The sequence below is a fragment of the Rhinichthys klamathensis genome, unplaced genomic scaffold, assembly GCF_029890125.1.
Source record: "Rhinichthys klamathensis goyatoka isolate OS25496 unplaced genomic scaffold, OSU_Roscu_1.1 h1tg000249l_1, whole genome shotgun sequence".
NCBI lineage: Eukaryota > Metazoa > Chordata > Actinopteri > Cypriniformes > Leuciscidae > Rhinichthys > Rhinichthys klamathensis.
In genome coordinates this window covers 281830-306549 of record NW_026606771.1, presented here as the reverse complement: position 1 = coordinate 306549, position 24720 = coordinate 281830, and the positions used below count along the sequence as shown (strand labels likewise).

The 24720-nt window shown below is 43.3% G+C and overlaps 1 protein-coding gene across 1 annotated transcript; it reads right to left on the bottom strand.

The window, feature by feature from the left end:
* Positions 1 to 8256: 8256 nt before the first annotated feature.
* ifi30b (IFI30 lysosomal thiol reductase b) lies at positions 8257 to 14333 on the bottom strand. The gene is made up of 7 exons (XM_056266487.1): positions 14091 to 14333; positions 12678 to 12866; positions 12510 to 12578; positions 10474 to 10563; positions 8663 to 8815; positions 8493 to 8561; positions 8257 to 8389 (listed from the first exon to the last, which is right to left on the bottom strand). The coding sequence occupies exons 1-7, from the start codon at positions 14229 to 14231 to the stop codon at positions 8330 to 8332; spliced, it is 771 nt and encodes a 256-aa protein (XP_056122462.1). The 5' UTR covers positions 14232 to 14333; the 3' UTR covers positions 8257 to 8329.
* Between the last annotated feature and the right edge of the window lie 10387 nt (positions 14334 to 24720).

The following is a 24720-nucleotide window of genomic DNA, read 5'->3' as shown; positions in this document are numbered from 1 at the left end:
GACTAATGTTAAATGTAATGTGTTTTATGGTTAGCAGCTACCTGTGTAGTTCAGAATTCATATTCTCCATAATAGCAAAACGAGAAAGGCACAACAAAGGAAACTCCATAACTGTGTGAATTAAGAAAACGTACTGTTACACGATTGAACTATTGAAATGTCTTACTTGTTCAGCAGAAAAAAGCCGTCTCTTCTTCCGTTTTGAACCCCTTCAAAACACGGAGTTCACGCACTTTTCAAAAGCCCCGCCGATGTTTAAATCCTTGTGTTCGCAACTTCGCATGAGACGGTTTCTTTCTCTTTCTCTAGCCACCTTAAATCCGAAGTACGAAGTCTTTTGGGTTTTATAACTGCTGAATCTCCAGTTGACACTGATGATTGTTGTTTGGATCTTTCTGGATGCCATAAGTTTAATTATGTAAAGTGCTGCGAGAAAAGCCTATACATCTAAACATCTTGTCACGCGCAGTATAGCCGGCTAGCCGAAACTCCTTTATGTGTACGGGTGTGACGTCATGACGCAAAGACATGCTCGAATTTCCCGCGGAAACCCACCAGTACCACTGGAGTTAAAATCATTATTACAAGCTAACCGTTTTGAATCTAGCTATGGCAAGCAGATAGTTTTGACCACTTGCAGAATAATTTTTTTTTAATATAATTATTTTGGATTTTTTTTTACTTAAAAAAGTTACGGACTGGAGCTTTAATCAAATATGAGACGGTCTTACTTTGCTTAATCAAATATGAGATTGTTTCACCATCTAGTACTGACAAGTCTGAGATGGTGGGGTGGATTTTTGGGTCGAATTTGGAAGTGATAGCGAGTTCCGAGCATCTAAGAAAACCAAAAAATGCTAGGATAAACAGCGTCGAGTGTGCGGGCGGTATTGAGGGGCTGGTAGCCTGTGCGGAGGGCGTGAATACATTTGGTGAGAATGTCTAGCGTTATGGGTTGTCTGGCGTCGGGACGGGTGGGCTGGGATCTTTGAATCCCTTTGATCAGGAGGGAGGTTTGTGAATTGTTTATCTCGGGGGAGGGAGCGCCGTACATCAATTTATGGAAAAACTGGATGCTGCTCAAGTAACCTTTGATGGACCCGACTTGTAGGCCCTTAACGCTATTAAGGTAGGAAATAAATGAGGTGATTGAAAGAAGAGAAAAACCTGGAACGGCATGTTATAAGAGACATGGAATGCTTTGAAATATCTCCACGCTGTCACGTAGGACTGGAGGGTCCTGGGAGAAACTGCTTGGAGGATAGTGTCGGGCGATGTGTCGAGGAGGGCGATGTCTTACGGGAATATCAGTTCTGAATAGCGAGGTATTGTAGTTGATCCGCCTCTGGAGCCAGCATCTTGAATTTCTGTAACAGAAAATAAGACAGGGAGTCAGCGATTTGATTTTCTGACCCAGGGATGTGTTTAGCAATTATAATGAATTGGTCCCAAGCTGAAATCCAGGTGAGACGCCTTAGGAGTGGCATCAGAGCAGGTGAATGGGAACGGCCTTTGTTAATGCAATGCACTGTTGCGTCGTTGTCGCAATGCACTAAAATACTACTAGCGGCCCATTCTTTACCCCACAGAAAGCTGCGACTACGAGAGGGTAAAGCTCGAATAGAGCTGAGGATTGAGATATGTCCTGAAGCTGCGGTGGACATGGAGACGTGAACCAACGACCTTGATAAAATCCCCTGAAAACGATTGAGGGGGCGGCGTCTGTGAACAGTTGGATATTGGTGGGGGACGAAACAAGATTTTTATAGAAAAAGGATAGGCCGTTCCACTGGTTTAGAAATGTTAACCATAGCCTGAGTTCGTCGCGACATGCTTGAGTTATGGAAATGAGGTCCTCTAGCGAGTGAGAGGAGATGCGATATGAAGGGGCGACCCTGCAGAATGATGCACATTGCGAAGTTTAAATGGCCGAGCAGGGATAGAAGTTCGCGTTTTGAAAAATTAGATTTTTTTAAGGAGAGTAGATGAGACAATAATTATTTGGTCAATTTTCTCTTTGGGCAGGGATGATTGGAATTTGACTGAATCCAAATTAATTCCTAGGAACTCGATGGATGTTGCAGGGCCCATGTTTTTTTCCAGTGCGATTGGAGATCCGAGCTCAGAAAAAAATGTTTTGGACTGTGAGGATATGCTCGGCTGGGATGGCATTGGGAGGCGAGATTATTAAAAAATCGTCTAGCAGGTGAATGAGGTGGGGAATGGCCAGTGTTGTGCCTGAACGCGTTTAATGAACGATAGTTCATGAACGCGTTCATATTTTGGGCGAACGTGAACTGAACGTACTGTATTCCTGCCTGATGAACGTTACTGTGAACTCGTTCATTCTGGTGTCTGTGAACGCACGCTCTCTCAGTTTAACTTCGTTCAATAGGGTGCCAGATTTCTATAGAGCCTTCCAGGCGAAAACCCGGCTAAAACACGCGTAAACAGGCCTTAATATGTAGCGAAAAAAACACCCAATCTGGCAACACAAGCCACCAGTGTCGCACCGCCGCATGCGTCATCAAAACAAAAAGCAGCATGTAGTCGACAAAGCAGCGAGCGAGGAGGCGTCGTATGATTATTTATAAGAGTTTTATAACAAGGTCGGTGAGGATGGGAAAAATCTTACATTTCTGTGCAAACTTTGCCCGTCAATAAAATAATTGCTGTCTGTGGCAATAATAATAATAAAAAAAAGCTCGGAGCAACATATGGAAAAAAAGAACTATGAACTAGTTCATTTTTTGATATATGAACTATGAACTGAACTAGTTCATTTTAAAATTTGTGAACTGAACTTTGAACTAGTTCTACCAGAAAGACTCGGGAGAATAAATACTGTAACAATAAATACATTTATTGATAGCCCAGCAAGCAATAAAGTTCTTTGGCGTAGGCCCCGTCCATAGCTCGCAATCCGAGGGTCCGGACTCTGCATTTCCTGCCTGAAGACGAAGGCAGGGGCGCAGCCGACCCCCTGTGAGGTATAGGAAGGGACCATCCTGGTGGTGGTGGGGAGGATGGAGGGGAAGGGACCATCCTGGTGGTGGTGGGGAGGATGGAGGTGAATGAAAGCGTCAGCATCTGCGAACTCAAACATGTGTAAGTACTGGTCTTTTATACCGCAAGTATTAGACACGATTGGATAGATGAGAAGGTAATAAGTGACGTAGCAATTGAGTCTTCCTGGCAGAACTTAACGCTAAAGCTTCCATTTCATGTAGAAAATGAACTTTCCCAACACTGGGAATGGCGTAGTTGTTCGACAAAATCCTGCAAACGGCTTCTGATAGCATGTTGAATATTTTAGGGCTGCTTTTGCATCCGAAAGTTAAACGCACTGCAAAATAATATTTCCCCAGCCAGCGAACTCCGAATAGGTTCCATGAATCTGGATGGATAGGCATTACTTTGAAAGCAGATGTAATGTCAATTTTGGCAAGCCAAGCACCCCGACCTGCGATTTTGATCATATCGATTGCCTGATCTATGTCGTAGTATTTAAGAGAAAATTCGTTGAGAGGGATCAAGCTGTTTATGTTTGGGAACGGGGAATTGTGCGGGGCTGACAGGTCGATTATTAGGCATTTTTTACCCGAGAATTTTCTTGTAGCCACTCCAATGGGACTGATACGAAACAGATTAAATGGAGGATTGTCAAACGGGCCGATCATGAAGCCTGACTCGACTTCTTTTTTGATCAAATTGGCTACAACTTCAGGTTCTATGAGGGCGGATTGAAGATTATTACATATGATGTTTTGGGAGAGCGGGCATTCTAGGCTGGGTTTAAAGCCGCTTTTTAGGCCTGAAAGCAGATAATGAGTAAATTCAGCGTCCGGGTGATTATTTACTGGAGTCGCCAAATAATTTTTAGATTTTTTATTCACAGATTTATAAATGGAATTTATGCAGGACATACAATGCGGGCATGAGCTCCGCCACAGAATCTACAGAGGTGCATGAACCGGCAGCGCGATCTGTTATATTTTTACCCGAGTTAATATGATTACAGGGCTGTCTGCTTTCGTCGAAAGAAGAGACTTTCCTTTCAAAGTCCTGATTTGCGCTGGTGGTTGATGCACGAGGCACGTAGCTGGTGGATTTAGCAGTGCTTGTTCCCGGGCAGGGAAGAGAGGAAGGGTTAACCTGCGGGCACGATGCAGTTGAGTGCGTCACTGACCTGCAGACCGCGCAAGAAATGTTTTTGCAGCCTAAAAACACCCTGCTGTGGAGATCTGGGTCGAGTGCGCCCCAGTATGTGCACTGGTTCCACTGTGCGACTCGCACGGCACTTTTGGATGAAAAAAGTTTATGGTACGTGTAGAAGTACCCTCCCCATAGGACAGCGCGAGCTCGGCTATGATTGCTAGATAATCATTCAGTTCGCGCCGCCTGTGAGGGAAAGCTGAACAGATCATTTCAGTGAAACGGGAAAAGGCAATTGAAAATTCGGAAAATGAAAGAACACGGGATGAGTGTGTGTTTGTGTTTTTCAGGGTAACGGAGAAATCACCACAATCTATTTGGCGGTCTGGATCGGCTGCGGGGAGCAGAGAGAGAAGAGAGGAAAGGTCTACATCCGCACCTGAAAGGATCTTAGTGCGGATGCTTTGAGACACTGGTGGTGGTTTCATGGCGACGGCATTGGACGGAACGGGCATTGGTGTTGCTGTGAAGAGAGCATGTTGTGGTGGTTTAGTTTGAATGAGAGAGCCGGGAAGGGTATAAGCCGGGGCTGCGAATGTCGGCGACGGCCTCACGCTTGGATTACATGCTGTGGCTTGGAAGGGAAAGTTAGTTGGAGGATAGGAAGGAAATTAAGGATGGTAGTATGAAGTGTGGGCTTGTGCTGCAAGTGGAGGCGGGCTCGCGCTTGTTTGAGCTACTGGAGCTGCAGGCCACTGGATGTGGGTGGGGTTGTAACCTGTTGGGTTAGACTGATGAAATGGATGGGCCTGTGTTGCTAGCGGCGATTGCCTCGCGCTAGGGTCTGCGACTGGAGCTGGAGGCCACTGAAAAGAAAAAGGGTTATAAACAGTGGGAGTATAGAACTGAGAGGCTGTGGGGAGGCCGCTGGGCCCGGCTGCTGCAGAAGCAGTGGTGAAGGGCTGGGCCTCGTCAAGAGGTGGGCGTAGACCTGCCATGGCAGAATCTGGGGCGCGGCCCAGGCTCGCTGAAGGCCTGTTGCTGCGGCTCGATGGGCGAAGCGAGCCGGATCTTGTGCAGGAGGACGACGGTGGTGTCTGGGGAGGCGATTTTTGGGCCCTGCGGGCTTTGCTCTGCCTCTGAGCCGACTTGGGAGTTGGTGCAGACTTTTTGAGAGAGGTTGGCTGACTATAAGGTAACGTACAGATCATACAGCTCCGCTTTGTTCATTTTTCGCAAAGCCTGTACAACCGAATTACCCAGCGCTTGCCTCAATCCTGCTACTGTCCACTTCCCGATAGGTGGGATTCGTCGGGATGGCCGAGTGGTAGGAGGAGGCCGGAGAGGAAGATGGAAGTCTTGCTGGGGGCGGCGAAGACTGGCCTCGACATCTTGGCGAGCGCAGGGCTGTTCGGGCAGGCATGCGGCCGCTCGAAAAAGAAACCTGGGGCTCAGGTGCGATGTCCGGCGTAGGAGGAATGGTCCTGGGGGCGGTGGAATGCGAAGGCGGATCGCTGGGGATGTTTGTTTCTTCGTCAGATGAAGAATTTTGACGATGCGACATGGTAGCAGAACGGCGAACCAAGATGCTGCTAAACTGCTGCAAAACTGTCAATGGATTGAGGTGAGACTGCTGAATCTATATACACCTCTTATCATTGATTGCTGAGTGCTCTCCACCCGTGTTAATTATCTGAACGTGCTCCTCCCGAACTTTGTTAATAAAAAATCAGAATATGAGCCTAGCTCACTTATATTCACTAAAATATTGAAACGTTAGCGATGCTGCTCAAAACACGAGCGTGGTTTGAATGCCCCACCCCCCAACTGAACTGGAAGTTTTTATTGGTTTTGCACCCGAGTCAGATATTGTCTGAAGCGCTAATTTATCATCTCTAAACGGATTACCTATTAAGTTCCATATCAATTACAAAGTATTTCTACTGACCCACAGGCGTAACTATCGGTAAGCAGGGTACGCGGTTGCTTACGGGCCCGGACCAATCAGGGGCCCGCGTGACTGGAAGATATTGATTGACAGCCGGGGGCGGGGCCCCCTATCGCATTTTACTACTTTTAGTCTGATCGCATTTTAATTTTTCGCGAATTTATTTGAATAAATAATGACAACAACATATTTTACTGTTCATTAAATACATGTTTGAAACGAACAATGATGGATTTTGGTGTAATTTGTTTTGAATTGGGACTGGGGAATCCCCGGGTGAACATGAGTATTGCGTGCAAAACAGTAAAAAAAAAACTCGAGACAGATATGGAGTCGGCAAATTACAAACACAAAAGTGGCTTTCAAAAGCGCAAACGAAAAGAGGAATTTGACAAATTAATGAATAAATGACCAAAAATAGGAAGCTTGTTTAAAAAGATGACACAGGAGGGGGAGATCGAGATTGAGCAAGAGAGTGGAGCGAATTGCCATACTGTCAATTGAGAATGCCTGTGCGCGCCATCTAGATCTTAAGGATTTAATTCGACAACTTTGCACAGAGGAAACCCGTAAAATGCCGCTATAATGTAAGTGAACATCTTTTTTATGTATTCGGACCTAGGCCTATGTGTGTGTAGTCATAGCAGTGAGTAACAATGTGTCAAGGTGCGCCGTCACCAGCAGTGTTTTTTTTGTGTGTTTTTTTGCGCGTAGGCTACTCCTGATTTTGTCAGTCATCTCATCTCTTATATGCTACCTGTGTCTCTATGATCCTATCCTGTCCTATTCATGTTAGCCTGCTCGTGGACATTGCGTCATCACGTGTTGTAGTAGGGGGGCCCGCCTTGATAATCCTGCATAAGGGGCCAGTGTTGGCTCGTTACGCCACTGTACTGACCTATAAGGCCCTAAATGGTTTTGCTCCTGTGTATTTTACCAATCTTCTTTCGCCCTACTATCCATCATGCTCTTTAAGGTCACACAACTCTTTTGGTAGTACCTAGAATATCTAAGTCCACTAAAGGAGGGAGAGCGTTTTCACATTTGGCTCCTAAACTCTGGAATAGCCTTCCTGATAATGTTCAGGGCTGAGACTCACTCTCCCAGTTTAAATCTAGATTAATGACGCATCTCTTTAGCCAAGCATTCATATAATGCATCTCATAACCTTATACTCCAGTTATATCAGATAAAATGCACATGATTATCCTTGCTTAATGTTATGAATAGCAGCTACACTAATTATTTTCTTAATTTTTTGCTTTTCTGTTTTATCTCGGGATGCCCATCCTGAGGTAACTAGAGAGTATATGTCAGCTCCAGTTTGGATCCAGCCTATTCCGTAAAAACTTTGGATGACCCAACACCTGTGAAGAGACGCCGCCAACTCCTGTGAGGACTTCAGATGGCGCAAACTCTGAATCAACTCTGAATCAACCACCAATGCTACAAACACATATTCAATACTTCAATGAGCACATTGTTTCTGCCTTAAATTATTACATTGTTTAAATTCTATGGAACATTTGATTGGTAATAATATATTTTATAATATTTAAAAAATAATTATAATATACTGCACTTTTTTTTTCTAGCAGAAGCTCGAAATAATCTGCAAATACAGTAAACACTATTAACAAATATCATAAATGTAAAAGTTTATTGTTATCAGTACCAACTTTAAGTAGCTACCTCAAGTACCATGTCCAATAAAAGTAGCCTAACATATTTTTTTAGACAGTTTAAAAAAAAAAAAAAAAAGTATTATATAATTTGTTTTTAATCAATAAGTTTCTGCAGCCTAAAAGCACTAACTAATATCTGTTAACCAAGATTAATTGTATTATTTTTGTCACAGAAATACAAGGTTAAGCCTTCCATTTCGTTTTTCTTTGGACACAGGCTTTTGAAGGCCTTTTATTTGTTCAGGAATAAAATTATCTGACGCTGTCCTCTGCTGGTGAAAAGAGGCATGTTGCAGTAATTGAAAATATTGGAAATGAATGGCCCACTAGGAATGTGCTGAGCTGAGCTGAGCCTCAGAGTTAAATAAATGTCTACATGCCTTTAGAGATAGATCATATTCTACCAAAAAAATGAAAAAAGGTGTGACTTCAGATATGGTTAAGACTGTCAATATTATAATATTTTATTTTATTTTACCACAAACAGCAAAGAGCATCATATACTGTATAAATCTGTATTGTGTAACACGCCTCCCTTCCACTAGCAAAAGCTTCGGTCCAGTTTTTTCAGAGCTCCAGTGCAGACTGGTGGCATGATTCCCTGTAAGAGAAGTACACAAGGTTTTTAATTAAGTCTTGTTGGTGAGCATGTGAAGTACTTCAGCAATCATAAATAGTAAATGTGAAAAGACACATTAGCATACTTTGTACAAGCTGCATACAAGGTTGAAGAGAGTGGACATAGCCTTATCTTCCCATTCACTAGTATATTCCTGAGGAAGAAAACACATTTAGAAATAAAAAACTCAACTCGACACATTAGTGTCTTTTATTACAAAGATTAGTGCAAATGCTCTGCTCTAGAAGGCCTCACCCCATTGAAGGTGATCCAGGGCACATGGGTATGTGCAGGTTTAAGCGCTTGCGTCTTCACTCCATTCTGATGCATCAAACTGCGTCCAAGCTCTCCTCTGGTACAGGACTCTATTGTCCCCCATTTAACAAATGGTGCATAGAGCTGCAAACACTGGCAGGAAAAAGAATATATATATATATATATATATATATATATGGCCTACACACTGAACAAAATTATAAACGCAACACTTTTGTTTTTGCCCCCATTTTTCATGAGCTGAACTCAAAGATCTAAGAGTTTTTCTATGTACACAAAAGGCCTATTTCTCTCAAATATTGTTCACAAATCCGTCTAGATCTCTGTTAGTAAGCACTTCTCCTTTGCCGAGATAATCCATCCACCTCACAGGTGTGGCATATCAAGATCCTGATTAGACAGCATGATTATTGCACAGGTGTGCCTTAGGCTGGCCACAATAATATATATATATATATATATATATACACACTCACCTAAAGGATTATTAGGAACACCTGTTCAATTTCTCATTAATGCAATTATCTAATCAACCAATCACATGGCAGTTGCTTCATTGCATTTAGGGGTGTGGTCCTGGTCAAGACAATCTCCTGAACTCCAAACTGAATGTCAGAATGGGAAAGAAAGGTGATTTAAGCAATTTTGAGCATGGCATGGTTGTTGGTGCCAGACGGGCCGGTCTGAGTATTTCACAATCTGCTCAGTTACTGGGATTTCCACGCACAACCATTTCTAGGGTTTACAAAGAAAAGGGAGTGAAAAGGGAAAAACATCCAGTATGCGGCAGTCCTGTGGGCGAAAATGTCTTGTTGATGCTAGAGGTCAGAGGAGAATGGGCCGACTGATTCAAGCTGATAGAAGAGCAACTTTGACTGAAATAACCACTCGTTACAACCGAGGTATGCAGCAAAGCATTTGTGAAGCCACAACACGCACAACCTTGAGGCGGATGGGATACAACAGCAGAAGACCTCACCGGGTACCACTCATCTCCACTACAAATAGGAAAAAGAGGCTACAATTTGCAAGAGCTCACCAAAATTGGACAGTTGAAGACTGTAAAAATGTTGCCTGGTCTGATGAGTCTCGATTTCTGTTGAGACATTCAGATGGTAGAGTCGGAATTTGGCGTAAACAGAATGAGAACATGGATCCATCATGCCTTGTTACCACTGTGCAGGCTGGTGGTGGTGGTGTAATGGTGTGGGGGATGTTTTCTTGGCACACTTTAGGCCCCTTAGTGCCAATTGGGCATCGTTGAAATGCCACGCCTACCTGAGCATTGTTTCTGACCATGTCCATCCCTTTATGGCCACCATGTACCCATCCTCTGATGGCTACTTCCAGCAGGATAACGCACCATGTCACAAACCTCGAATCATTTCAAATTGGTTTCTTGAACATGACAATGAGTTCACTGTACTGAAATGGCCCCCACAGTCACCAGATCTCAACCCAATAGAGCATCTTTGGGATGTGGTGGAACGGGAGCTTCGTGCCCTGGATGTGCATCCCACAAATCTCCATCAACTGCAAGATGCTATCCTATCAATATGGGCCAACATTTCTAAAGAATGCTTTCAGCACCTTGTTGAATCAATGCCACGTAGAATTAAGGCAGTTCTGAAGGCGAAAGGGGGTCAAACACAGTATTAGTATGGTGTTCCTAATAATCCTTTAGGTGAGTGTATATATATAGAGAGAGAGAGACCAATTTAAAATGCCTCTCCGTTGTTCAAAGAGATTGCTGTAATGAGGGACAGTAATGTTGGCTCAGAGATGCTTACAGGCTTGGCAGATTTGAGTACATCTGCTGACGACTCCATGCAGTAAATGACAGGAAATGCTGCATGACTGGCTGAATATAAAACACATGCCTATGAAAAAGAGAAGAAATAAGCATGGGGTATTGTGTAACTTTGAAATCTTTATTTATTCACAAACAAGCCTTGCTGTGTCTGCTGCCTTCACAGGGAGTATCATTGATGTTAGCATGTTGCTAAGATAAGAACACAATACTCCAAACATGATAATACACAAAACACACAAATTTGGGTAAAATAGTTGTATTCATTTTTATTAAAAAATTATTTTTTATTAGACCAAACTATTTTAATCAGTTAAATACATGGTATTAATAGTGAAATACGAGGTATCTGCTTAATTTAAGACTTAAGACCTGCGCGCGCACACACACACACACACACACACACACACACACACACACACACACACACGTCTGGCGCCAGAGAGAAGCTACACGATTTTATGTTGAATTATATGCCTGATACAGTTTATTATGTAACAAAATACCAATTAATAAAATAAATTATGCATAATGCAGGACTTTTAATTATTGAAAAGCTGAAATACATCAGGACTCTTATTATTAAATGTCTTTACTACATCTAGCTGCTCAATCAAAAAGTTAAGATAAAATATACTAAACTAATTTGCTCCAGTTGAGCCAACTTGAAACCTTTTGTTCATCTAGTGAGTAACAAGTAGTATTTTTAACTTAAAAGCTATAGAACATTTAGCATTTAGCAATGCAAGCAGCTACAATCCTTATTTTTCATCTCCATGTTTATTTTTTCAAAGACAACTTCATGACATGAACATTGTTTGCCTCTTAAAACTAGAGGCAAACATTTCTACCTGGGCAAATATATTTCATACAAAAGTTGCAATGAGATGCACATATAATACCCCAACACACAAATCTCAAACATGGTGATGATCAACAATTGTAATTCAGTAAGTTTTTGAACTTTGAACCATATGACAGCTAAATAACAGTGATAATAACAGCACTAGCATAAGCCAGTAAATGCAAAGCAATGATCTTTTTTAATACCACATATTTTTTTCAAGCTTCAATGCATGCTAGGATCTGCCACAACATTTTTCAATGTATAAGTTTTGCCAGTTGGATACATTAGCTATCAGCAAAATATTTTTCTATTTGGGGTAAAAAATTAATTTTCTATTAAGTAAAAAATAACTTGACCAAAGATTTAGTAGGAGTCAGTTTATTATCTTTTGTGAACTAAGAATACTCTAAACATGTTGCTAACAAAAGTTGTTTTGTTGACCAAGTTTTTGTCCAAAAATTGTCCCAACATTGTCCCAACTTTCCAAATTGAGTTATCTGAACAAACAATGTTACATTGAACAATGCTGTGCCAGTTCCCAGCACGCATTGCAGCTTGACAAAATTATGTGGTAACATAATGATCATTGTGGTAAAAAATGATCATTGCTTTGCATTTAATGGCTTGATTTATGTCGTGTCATGAAGTTATCTTTGAAAATCAAACATGGAGATGAAAAACAAGGACTGTAACTGCTTGCAATGCTAAATGCTAAACATTCTATAGTTGCCTTGACAAGACTTTTTAAGTTAAAAAGACTACCGGTTGCTCATTAGATGAACAAGCTTATTTAAGTTGACTTTAATTGGAGCAAATTAGTTCAGTTAACTTAAAAGTTGAATGTGATAGGTTGCTTTTTTTTTTTTTTAAGTTAGCTCAACTTCTTTACAGTGCATTTAAGTTTTAGACCTTATTGCAATTCCTGCTTTCCATCCCCAAATTTAACACCAGATAAAAATTATAATTAAAACTTGTGTCCTACAATTTATATTTAAAACTTTTTAGGACTTTAGCATTGATTAAACTGAATTTAAGACTTTTTAACTGGAACCCTGTTTATACTGAATACTCAAAATTCTTTTGCATTTCTGCCAGCTTGAACAAACATTTTACTAAGCTTGTCGCAGCTCACTAGGTTTTGGGGCATCTGTATTATCTCACAAACTCACCTCAACCATATTAGCATAGCACTCTGGTTCTCCATGTTGACATGAGAAGGAATTCTCTTCAGGAAGCTCCTAAAATGTCAAGTTAACAATCATAATCAAATTCAAGTAACATCAACATCTTCTTTATTACAACACACACACACTCTTATGAAACATCAAAATGTTTACCTTAGCATTGCCGAAAGGCACCAGGTTGACATTCATTATATCTTTCAGTAAAATCCAAGTTGGGAAGAGATGTTCTGTTAGGAACGCTCTGCATCCTGGACACAGGCTCTCGTAGTAGAGAGAGATCTCTACGGGAGGAACCACTGGGTCTGGCCGGGTCGCGTTCAGTTCCATACATTGTTTCTGCACCTACCACAAACAATACATTGCAAATCATGGAAAATAATGGAAAAGAAACATGGTGTAGCAACATTAAAGAAAAAAAATCTTCACATTGTCACAGTATGGCAAGGCTACACTCATGCAATGTGACTTTAGTGTGAATCAAGTCATAAAACTACATGCATTTTGTTAGTTAAACCCCTGAAAGCACACACTTGTTACCCAGATTCACATCAGTCAATTTCACGGTTTCCCAAACTGGGATTTCCCCCAGGGCTACTTGAGTTGATAAAAACCTAATTAATAATTAAATGATTTAAAAAATAATAATAAAATAAACATTTTCCAAAAACAAGTGATAAAATAAATTATTTGTTTATCTGCATGTCATGTAGCCATTAACCACAATCACAGAACCGTAAACATGCAAATGTGTGTATTTTAATTTGGAATATGTCACTAAAGTGTTCCCTGTTGGACAACATTCAGAATTTGTTTTCACAACATGCTGTCAGATAAAACACACTTGTCATAAATGCATACTTGATTCACTCTTTGCCTGAATGATACATTGATTAAGGAATTATACTAAATTTAGTATTACATGCAATGGTGGAAAAGAGTAGAGTGTTTTATGCATATGGGTCACATTTAAAATGTCACATGACCGATGTCACTGCTTGAAAGTCATTAATTATGATCATAGCCTGTCACATACCTGTATGTATTCTGTAAAGCCCACCTTTTAGACTAATTATTTACAGGATGAACTTCTGACACTGTACACTGAGTGGGAATATACAGTTAAGACATAAGGAGGTTCATTAAATGATGCAAACCGGGAAACCTTGTGGCCCATTTAACTGGAAGCTGTTTGTTCAAAAGCATGACAGTAATTTACAGGCACAAAGAAGTCTTTGAAAGTGATGCTGAACACATGTTCTTTATAAGACCAGTTTATTCTGTGCCATATTGCATAAAAAAAGTCAATATTCTAAACAGTCATCAAACTGCATATAAATACCAGCAATTATATTGCAAGTTAAAACAGATGAATAATTTTGTATTGTAAGTCACCTTAAACATCTTTAAGTAAAAAGATTACCATGCCTTGAGATGCATCAACATTATGTTCTGTAGATGTTGCATGTTCCAAAACTGATATTGGGCTGCAGAAATGTCTGTATCATTTAAAGTTGAAGAAAAAAAATTAAGTTTCAAGACTTAAATCAATCTTTTCAACAGACTTACCCCACATTCTATGGCGATCTCCAGAGACCTGCACCATTGGGATGGAGGGTATCCACATGAAGGCTTTGGGTGAGATTTACTCTGGATTTCATAAACACTGAGGATTATGACATGAAATACACAAAGCATCCGAGTGTTCATTTTGGGGGTATTTAGAGAGTCACTGAGCTTTCTTTGAGTGGTATGAGAGCTTGTTTGCACACTCCTCCCATCAAAATAACCTCAGAGCTCCAATTATCTGTGAGCAGCTGCAGCTGAATATACACAATGCTCACTGACCTCAGATCAGCAACAAGAAGCTGCAGTGATCAAAGAGGGCTCAGAACTGAAATCAGTGATGTATCTTTGTAAATATTGCAATAAAAAAATACCTATACTATCTAAATAAAATCTCTGAATATCACTTAAATTATTCCAAAATAAATACCTAAAACTCCAACAGTTCATTTTGTCTAAAAAAGTATTTGACTAACAAATTATATTTTTACTTATTATTTGTGTTAAATTTCAATTACTACTCAACTCAATGTCATTATTTTTCATAAATAGACGCCAGAAGTGCACATCGACAAATTCAATTTGTCTGAAGAAGATACACAGGCATAGCCGGGGCGTGGAAATGTGACGCAGCGGAGAGGATCAGCCTGTTGCAGCACAAACATCCTGTAAAGGTGGGGTTGGGGAATAAATCTGAAGTTATAATTGTTGGGCCAATTGGGTCTGATAGTTATTTAAAAGATGACCTAGGTCCATGGTTGCCAAATGTGTAGTCTCAGATAAGAAATCTGGGTGTAATTTTTGATTCAGCACTTACATTTGATGCTCAGATCAAGTATGTGGTGAAAAGCTGCCTTTACCAGTTAAGGATTATTGCAAAAATGATTTTTTATGTCAGATGCTGATCTTAAGACAGTTCTTTATGCATTTATTTTCTCCTGCCTGGGTTACTGTAATACACTTTATTCGGGAGTAAGCCAGACTCTTATCAAGATTGCAATTGGTCCAGAATGCGGCCGCAAGACTCCTTACTGGTACAAAGAAAATGGAACAGTTTTGGCTCCCGGTTAAATGTTGGATTCAGTATAAGGTGTTGCTATATGTTTATAAAGCTGACCATGGAATGCCCCCAGGTTATATTATGAAATAATTCACATTAATTCAAGGAGAACTCAGAGCAGTAAACTGTATTTTTTTTGTTGATCCCCAAAACCTGCCTGAAAACTAAAGGGGATCAGGCTTTTTCTGCTGTTGGCCCAAGGTTGTGGAATGCCCTTCCATCTGACATTAGATCTGTATCTTCCGTTAAAATGTTTAAATCTCGCTGAAAAATTATTATTTATTCTGATTTATATTATTATTTGTTTTCTATGGCTTTTAATTGTATATATTTGGAAGCTGTATTTTATTATCTTATTATATTATATAATATCTTATTGTTATCCTTTACATTTTTCTTTGATGTTTCATGTTGTTTTATCTATCTGTATTTTTACTGACTGTACATTCCTTTGGTCTACAGATTAGTTGTAAAGGGCTCTATAAATAAACTAGACATGAGACCCTTGCTAGAACTGCTGGGAGCAGAGTTATCGGAGGAAAAGCGAACTGGCACAGGTAAGCCTTGGATACGACTGCACCATGGCATCCAGCCCCAATAGAGCTGGAGGTGTGAGGGCAAACCAGAGGGGAAAGTGGGTTGTCTCCTCGGAGGCAAACAGATCCGATTCCGCTCTGTCGTACCTCTGCCAAATGGACTTCACTACTTGCGAATGTAACTGCTTTTAAGGAAAGGAACTTTGCTTCGGCCCAGAACAGGATCTGCTGTGCCTTCCTGAATCTCGATGTGAATGTAGCCTTCCTTTAGATCTATCATTAAAAATCAATCCTCAGATTGGATTTGTGACACTATGAGTTTCTAAGTAAGCATCTTAAACATGTACATGCAAAGAGTACGGTTCAAGCCTCTCAGATCTAAAATCAAACGCAGCTCCCGTCCTTTTTGGCTCCTATGTAGTGATTGTAGAAGCCTGCCTCTCTCCCTGGGAGGGGTACTGTGGCGAGCAGGACGAGGCCGAGTGACGTGAGAGCGGCACGAGGCCGGTGGCGTGAGTAGTAATGAGCGACACCTGTGAGACGCACCGGTCTCGCATCTCTCACGGAGGAGCGGAAGCATAAAGGAGGAGCGACGACAGTGCAGATCGAGAGAGGAACAGGCCTGATTTTATGTTGTGTTTTGTTTCTCTGGCCAGCAGTCGTCCGTGAGGGGCTGCTGGTTTTACTTTCATTTTGTATTTGTTTATTTTATCATTAAAGTGTTGAATGTTCGCCGGTTCCCGCCTCCTTCTTCCCATAACATCTGAACCCCGTTACAGGTACATTCCCTATGGCCCCTTTTGCCAGGAGGGCTTTTGCCTGAGAAATTTCTTGTCTCCTAACTGGTGCACTTTTGTTGTAACAACACCTCAGAAACCAAGTGGACGGGAACTGAATTCTGTAACTTTTTCTTTTAGTGTTTAGGACCTACTGAGAGATGTTGGGGTGAAGATGCCACACTGCCAAAAGCCTGACAGAGGGATCATGTTTTCTATAGTTTCAGTCTGTTCGATGGCCTGAAGGAAGAACTGGCAGGAACCGTTTAAATTGGCAGGAACCCGTTTTTGTGAATGGCCTGTTGGACGCCTCCACCTCCCGAAACACAAAGGGTGGCGGGATAAGTAGTGATTTCCCCCTAAGAGCCCCGAAGAAAGTCTATGCACATGATGTAGCAGTGGAAAGGCCCAGATATACTTCAAGCGAAAACTAACTGGTCTGAAATCATTTAGAACAAAATCAGGCCACACCGAAAAAAACAGCAGTTGCAAACATCCATTGCAATTGCATTTAAGTGCATGAACGGTGGTTGGCACTCTGCCTTTATAAAGTGGCACGAACGCCAATTCCACTGAAGCCCTCTTGGACGGTATCACAAGCTGCTATTGTGAACACGCTGCTCTGCTGCCGAGAATTTATAATGAGGCCACGTTTACACAAAGCCGGGTATTTATAGAAACGAATACCCCCCCCCCCCCCCCCTCCATTTTCAATAATAACATCGTGCACACACCCGCATAAACACGCCGTCGAGCGCCAAAACACCCGTATAAATACGCCGTCGAGCGCCATCATAACTATGCCAAATCTATGGGCGGCAGTGTAAGGAGAAGGATGAAGCCATGCAAGCCAATCAGAATCCTCAGAATTGGGGGATTTATCCTCCTGGCGCCCCTCAGGAAACGAACAACTAGGTAGTTTTCCCCTAGTGTGCGTCCCTCTACAGGGTCGTGCGATGCCGCTATGGCAGCCACATATACTTTGAGCGTGGAGGGGGTGCGGCCTGCCTCCAACAGCTCTTGTAAGAAAACCAGCACACTCGGTACTTCGCATGTCTCAGGGTTCAGGTTCCTGGATTTACACCAGTCACTGAACACCTTCCATTTCTGGGCATATAAGCGCCTCGCGCCTCAGTGATGGTTCTCAACACTCCACTGGGGAGGTTCCCGGGAACCCGTTGAGGGGCCACGCATGGAGGGCCCACAGATCGGGGCGGGGATGGAGGATCATCCCGTTGGCCTGCCTGAGGAGGTCCAGCCTCAGCGGAATCGGCCATGGGGCAGATTGCATCATCTGCATCAGTTCTGGAAACCACGTCTGGTTCTTCCAGAGTGGGGCTACCAGGAGCACTGCACATTTCTCCTCCCTGATCCGACTGATGACCTGAGGTAGCATCGCGACCGGAGGGAAGGCATACAGCGGGCGGCTCGGCCAGATTTGGGCGAGCGCGTCTGTGCTCTTTGAAAAGAAGAGAGGGCAGTGCGCATTTTCCTTGGAGGCAAAGAGGTCGACCTCTGCTCTGCCAAAGGTTTGCCATAACCACTGAATCGTCAGGGGGTGGAGAGACCATTCTCCTGGGAGAACTTTGTCTCTGGACAGCATGTCCGCTCCCCGGTTCAGAACACCTGGCACATGCGCTGCTCTCAGCTGGGACCATAGGAGGAGCTCCCTGGCCATCGAGTGCAGGGAGCTCGATCTGAGTCCACCCTGACGATTTATATGCGAGACTGCCGTCATGTTGTCCGTTCGGACTAGGACGTGCTCGTCCTTCAGGTACGGGAGCAGGGCTCTGAGAGCCAAAGCGACCGCTTTCAATTCCAGACAGTTTATATGTAGGCGCTTCTCCGGGTTTGACCACAAGCCACCTCGTAAAGGGCCCCCCAACCTATTTTGGAGGCATCTGTCGTGATCATTTTCCTCCTTGTGTTCACGCCCAAACTCACGCCGGACTGATACCAGTCGACAGCTTTCCAGGGCGTCAGGGCTTTTATGCAGCCGTGATTTGCTCTGCTTAAAAAGTGGCCCGAGCGCCACGCGTGAGTGGGGACACGGCTTTTGAGCCAGCGTTGGAGGGGACGCATGTGCAACAATCCTAGCTGGAGTACAGCTGATGCCGAGGCCATGAGACCGAGCATCCTTTGAAATCGCTTGACGGGGGCACGCGCACCCGCTCTAAACGATGTTGCAAGGCGCCGGATAGTGAGTGCGCGCTCTGATGAGAGGCGCGCCGTCATCTGCACTGAGTCTAGCACTATTCCCAGAAAAGAAATATTCTGGCTGGGGGATAGCATGCTCTTTGCAAAATTGATTCTTAGACCCAGGCAATCTAGATGACTGATAATCCAAGACCTGTGTGTCACTAACTGGCTCTCTGATTGTGCTAGGACTAGCCAATCGTCGAGATATTTTAGTATTCGCACTCCCCGCTGCCTCAGGGGGGAAAGTGCTGCATCCATACATTTCGTAAATGTACGGGGTGCCAGTGACAGGCCGAATGGTAGTACTGTGTACTGGTATGACTGTCCCTCGAAAGCGAATCTCAGAAAAGGCCTGTGATGAGGCGCTATCGGAATGTGAAAGTAAGCGTCTTTCAGATCCACTGATAGAAACCAATCCCCCGGGCGAACTTGCGCAAGGATATGCTTGGTTGTTAACATTCTGAACGAGCGAATCAGTAAAGCTTTGTTCAGATGTCTGAGATCTAGAATGGGGCGGAGACCACCATCCCTTTTTGGGACGAGAAAATAGCGACTGTAAAAACCTGCCTCGCTCATAGAGGGAGGGACTGTTTCTCTATCAGTTTGAGCATCTCGGTGCGTAGAACATGTGAAACATCTTTTCTCACTTTCGTCTCGACCACTGCTGTGAAGCGGGGCGGTCTGCGAGCGAATTGAAGCGAGTAACCGTGTTTTATTATGTTCAAAACCCATTTCGGCATGCCGGGGATATTTTCCCAAGCTTTCGCTCTCACAGATATGGGCTGAATGCTGGCTGGGGGCGTGTCGTGGTGACGTATGGCTCCCGCCAGCAAATCGCCCTGTGCTAATACCGAGCTTACAGCCCTCAGAGGCGCGGGCGCGCGCTGAGCAGCTTTGTTGAATGCCGAGTGCAGGGGTGCGTGTGAGATTACAAGCACGCTTGCCGTAATGCTCACAGTGTGAGATGGGGAAATGTTTAACACTGTATGGACAGTGCTTATGGGTGGGGGTGCATAGACTGTGGTAGGCATGCGCGCCACTTTCATAAAACTTCCCGCTTGTGGCGGGAGGTTTTTGGCCATATAAACAGTGTTTGTGAGTTGGGGTGCGTGCATAACAGCGGGCACACGCGCTACTCTTATAGAACTTCCCGCTTTTACTGGGGAAGTGTTTATAACTGTGGGAACAGTGCTTATGTGTAGTGGTGCATACGTGACAGTTGGCACACAATCTACATTTATGGGGCGTCCAGCCTGAGCTGGGAAAGCATTTGGCACTGCTTTGACAGTTTTGATATGTGGGAATGCGCACTTTGGTGTGGACACGTGACCCTTTATGAAATAGCTACGTATTACATGTCTCACTCTCTCGAATACTTTTACTACAGCTATTATACGTTTTTACTATTACAGCTATCGAGATTAACGAATCGTAATAAGTTTTTAAAGTATTTAGATCTATTCCCATCACATAAAATGTTGCAGTGATGAGCATTGAGCAAGCAGATGACAGTCTGTTGATCGCGAGAATGAAGATCTTATCATTGCAACGCAGTTTCTGCACTCTCTCTAATGCTTTCACCAATGCAAACACGATGATGTACTTACAGTAAGAGCTTCATTGTGCAGTGTAACGTGCATCATTGATTTCATAACGAGTTGTCCAGATAAACTCGCGCTGTGTGGAAAGATTGTTCTTTGATCGCTTTCTGTATATAATTTGTTCTTTAAATAAGATTATTTTCATCCTACTAAAAGAAACGATGTGAAGTTGATATTTTAGTCACTGGCTTGACTTGATGCATAAACAGTATTGAACGATTTTGAGAGAAAGATTACCTGTCTGAACTTGAACAATTAGGCTACACATCAGAAATTGTTGCTTGGTAGCTCGATCGATTTATTTTCAGACGTTCATCGAGGCCAGCTCTGTATTGGTCCAAGTTGAGGAAACAGTCGTCGGTAAAATGTTTGGACCATACAAAACTTTGGGAAGTTGTGTCGGCGCATTTCCAGAGAAAATAAAATGAACCCATTGTTTCTTCAGAGGCTCGGATGAAGGAACTAAAAAATACTTTTGTGTTCATTTGTACATATCCGAACACTGATCAACTGCCATGCTTTGCTCGTTTGCAAGCCATGATATCTCTCGAGGAAAAACTCAAATCGCGCTCGTGCGTTCGTACTTCCTAGCTCATTTTCTCATGGGCGAGCCAAATTCTCTGGGCGGGCAAAGCAGAGAAAGGGGAGGTTACCTTTCCTCCGTATGACATCATACGGAGGAGATTCAAGATCAGCCCGTCTGAGCTTTCATTTTCTCAAAGGCAGAGAAAGATAGCCAAAGTTCGGTTTACACTGATTGAAATTTCTAGCCACTGGGGGACCATATACAGGCTAGGGGAACTCATATTAATGTTAAAAAAAAAACTCAGAAAGTGAAAATTTCATGTCATGGGACCTTTAAATGTTAAATACTAAATACTTAAAAAAAAAAAAAAAATATGAAAGAATTTGAAAAATACTTCACTTCGATTAAATTGTATTGTAATTCTGTTTGTAATTCTTTTCCTTTTTTCAGTGATATGAAAATTTCATAACTTGTCAATATTTCTTTTAATCCCCTTTTCCATTTTTTCTTTTCTATTATTTTCTGTTCCTCATTGTTATTTGTTATTGTTTGTGTTCTGTTTTGAGCATTAATAATGATAATAATAATCACTTGTGGAATTTCTGTGCGAGGGGTCCCTCTACCTTCCAGTATGAATGAATTATATGAGATCAAATATTAGATAAAATGGAATAAATATTACTCATCTCTATAGAAATTTGAAGTAAACATATATCAATATTTCTCCGAAAGTCACTTTGGTCAAGTGTTTTCTGACTGGACTCAACTGGACTCATGATTCAGACTCAAACGTGAAACCCTACAAGCCAACAGCTCTTCGTCCAATACACCACCGATCTGACTGGTGTGAACATTCTCCAAACATTTCTCTTAATGTTTATAGAAGTCCTAGAGGTTGAAATATTATGAGAGTGAGTAAAGTGTGACAAAATGAATAATGCTGCCTTCACATGCTATCGAAAATGTCCTACTTCCTACCTCTAAAGTGATTACATACTCATCGCATTCAAGTGCTTTGTTGTTGGAAAGAACAGGAACAGTGGAGGACACCAGGTATATTCTTGCTTATTTGGAAGATCTTATTAAAGCCAAAATATGTTTAAAGTTCCACCATGTTTAAAGTTTGTGGCCCACCCATCTTAGGAACCTGGGTATTAAAATTATCCCAGAGCTTCCCAGTGGTAAATACGACTTGAGGGGGGCGTTCATGTCCAATTTTTAACAAGGAAACTCATATTTACGCTTATTCCGATAGCACGTGAAGGCAGGATTATTCCTTTGAATAGGAATTTTACATCTCATATATGACTAAACTAAAGATTATTGTGCACATACGCAAAGACACACAGGAAGGGCTACTCTGTTGGACATGTAAAATGTATCTGTACTATGCATTATTGTGGTCTACACCGAAAAGCTACAACATTAAAGACACTTGCCTAATATCATGTTGGTCCTCCTTTTGCTGCCAAAACAGCTCTGATGCCTCGAGGGATGGACTCCACAAGATCTCTGAACGGGTCCTGAGTGCAGATCAAGCACTATATAAATGTAATGAATTGTTATTTTTATCATTTATGGAACGGATTTATTGGTCCAGTACATCCCATAGATGCTCAATCAGATTGAGATCTGGGGAATTTGGGGAACATGATCCTCAACATAAATTTTGGATCATGTTCCTCAAACCATTCCTGAACATCTTTTGATCATTGTAGGTGCTTTCGGCGGTGGACTGGGGTCATCATGGGCACTCTGACCGATCTAAGCTAAGCAGCCTCATTCACAGCAAACTGTGATGCACTGTATGTTCTGGCATCTTTTTATCATGGGCAGCCTTAAAGGGGTCATCGGATGCCCATTTTCCACAAGTTGGCATGCTTTTTTGGTATGAGACTTTAGGGTCTTCATGTAAAGTTTGTAACATACTTTGGGTAAAATTCCTAAATGGTTGTGTAAAGCAACACCCTATTTACCTCCTCAAAAACAGCTCTATTCACACCGACCCGTTTCAGTGCATGTCACTTTAAATGATAATGAGCAACTGCTCACCCACCCCTCTCCTTCGTGGGGCGTGTTGACACAAGACACGTAAAGGGCTGCCTTGACAACCTGCCTTGGCAGACAGTATACAAATGGCTAAGGGCGGAAATATGCAAATGCTGGATAGTCCGTCAGTGGTCGTGAGCGGAGCATGAGCAATATGACATCATATTGCTCAGAAAATCCAAACGGCTTGATTATTGAGAGTGTTTAGGCTTTTGAGGATTAAAAAAAAGGAGTGAATGGATGTTCCCTTTCGTTGTCACTCCGAGTTCCGTCGGATGACGACGAATGGGAGTTTCGCTTAGAAGCCTATCAACTTCAAGTAATACAAAACGAGCCAATGGCAAAGAAATACCATGGGTCTGCGGAATTTGCATAGGTTAACTCCGCATCACCTTGTGGGTATTTAAGGAGAACGCTGGCAGCAATTCAGACATTTTTTCGCTGAGGAACCAAGTTTACCCTTCGTTCCTGTAGCCTTCTCTGATTTCGTCAGCTTTTACGAAAAGAGCGAACTCTCCAGTGTTGGTGTGACAGCGATCTCCCGGTGAGGACACACTTCCTGCTAATCTGTGCGTGGTTTGCCAGTTGGTGTGTTTCTCCGCGGGCGCTTCAACAATTGAGTTTTCCTTTTTTTCTAAAAAGAGCTTGCACGCGGCACGTCTTTATAAAGATGCCTCGCCCGTGCACTTCTGGTTGCGGTCGGTTTGTATCTGACTCTGATGGGCACGAGCGCTGTCTAGTGTGTTTGGGCATTGATCACGCTAGAGCAGCGCTCGTGGATGACTCATGTTCTCTCTGTGGGAACATGACCATCGCAACACTTAGATCAAGACTCAGTGACCTCGCAAGAGAGAGAGCCCCCTCATCCACACCCCGATCTAGCGCCTCCACGAGGGGCTCTACTTCGGCTGGTGGCCAGGCCGATCTGAGGGTGACTGTGTGGAACAAAGCGCCGACTATCTGTCCGTGCCCCACAGCACCTTCTCCAGTGTTGCAACCCGCGAGTGCTCAGAGGATTGCCGCGGGACCATCTTCGGGTGCCCCGCGGGTTTCCTTTGGCGCTCCAGAGGAAGATGCTATGTCGATCGCGGCATCACAAGGTGGGTCTGAGTCTTCTGGAAGTGACGACTCGTCACAGCTGCCGCCTTCGGGTGTGAATACGGCTGTGACTCAGTCTGATCCGGAGATGGCGGCCATGCTTTCCCGGGGCGCCCGCGTGCATCGGGTTAGAGTGGACTCCTCCACCCTGTCCCGAGCGCTCGCGGCTGGACGATTGGTTTTTGGGTGCAGCTGCTGGTTCCCGTCCGCAGCCTGCCCCAATACCTTTCTTCCCGGACGTGCATGATGAAATCTCGAAGTTCTGGAAGACTCCCATGTCTTCTCTTGACCGCTCGCTGATTTCATCCGCCTTTCCTCCCCTTGATAGAGCAGCTGCCCGTGGGTACCCTCGATTGAACGCTCTGTTGCGATGCAACTGTGTCCTCAGAGTGCTTCTTCTCGTGGCGAGCCTAAGCACCCATCCAAAGCCTGTAGGTTTTCGTCTACACTTGTGGCGAAGTCCTACAGAGCGGCGGAACAGGCGGCTGCTTCTCTGCATGCCATGGCCACTCTGCAGGTCTACCAGGCCCAGATGCTCAGGGACATGCACGAGGGTAGGACAGACCCAGGGCTCTTTGATGAGCTGCGCGCCGCCACCGACCTCGCTCTCCGGGCGACGAAGGTGACCGCACGCTCCCTGGGTTTGGTGATGTCCACAGCTGTGGTCCAGGAGAGACATCTGTGGCTGAACCTGGCTGATATGAAGGATGCCGAGCAGTCCCGGCTGCTCGACACCCCCATGTCCCAGGACGGCCTCTTCGGTGGCGCAGTTGAGGATTCGCCCAACA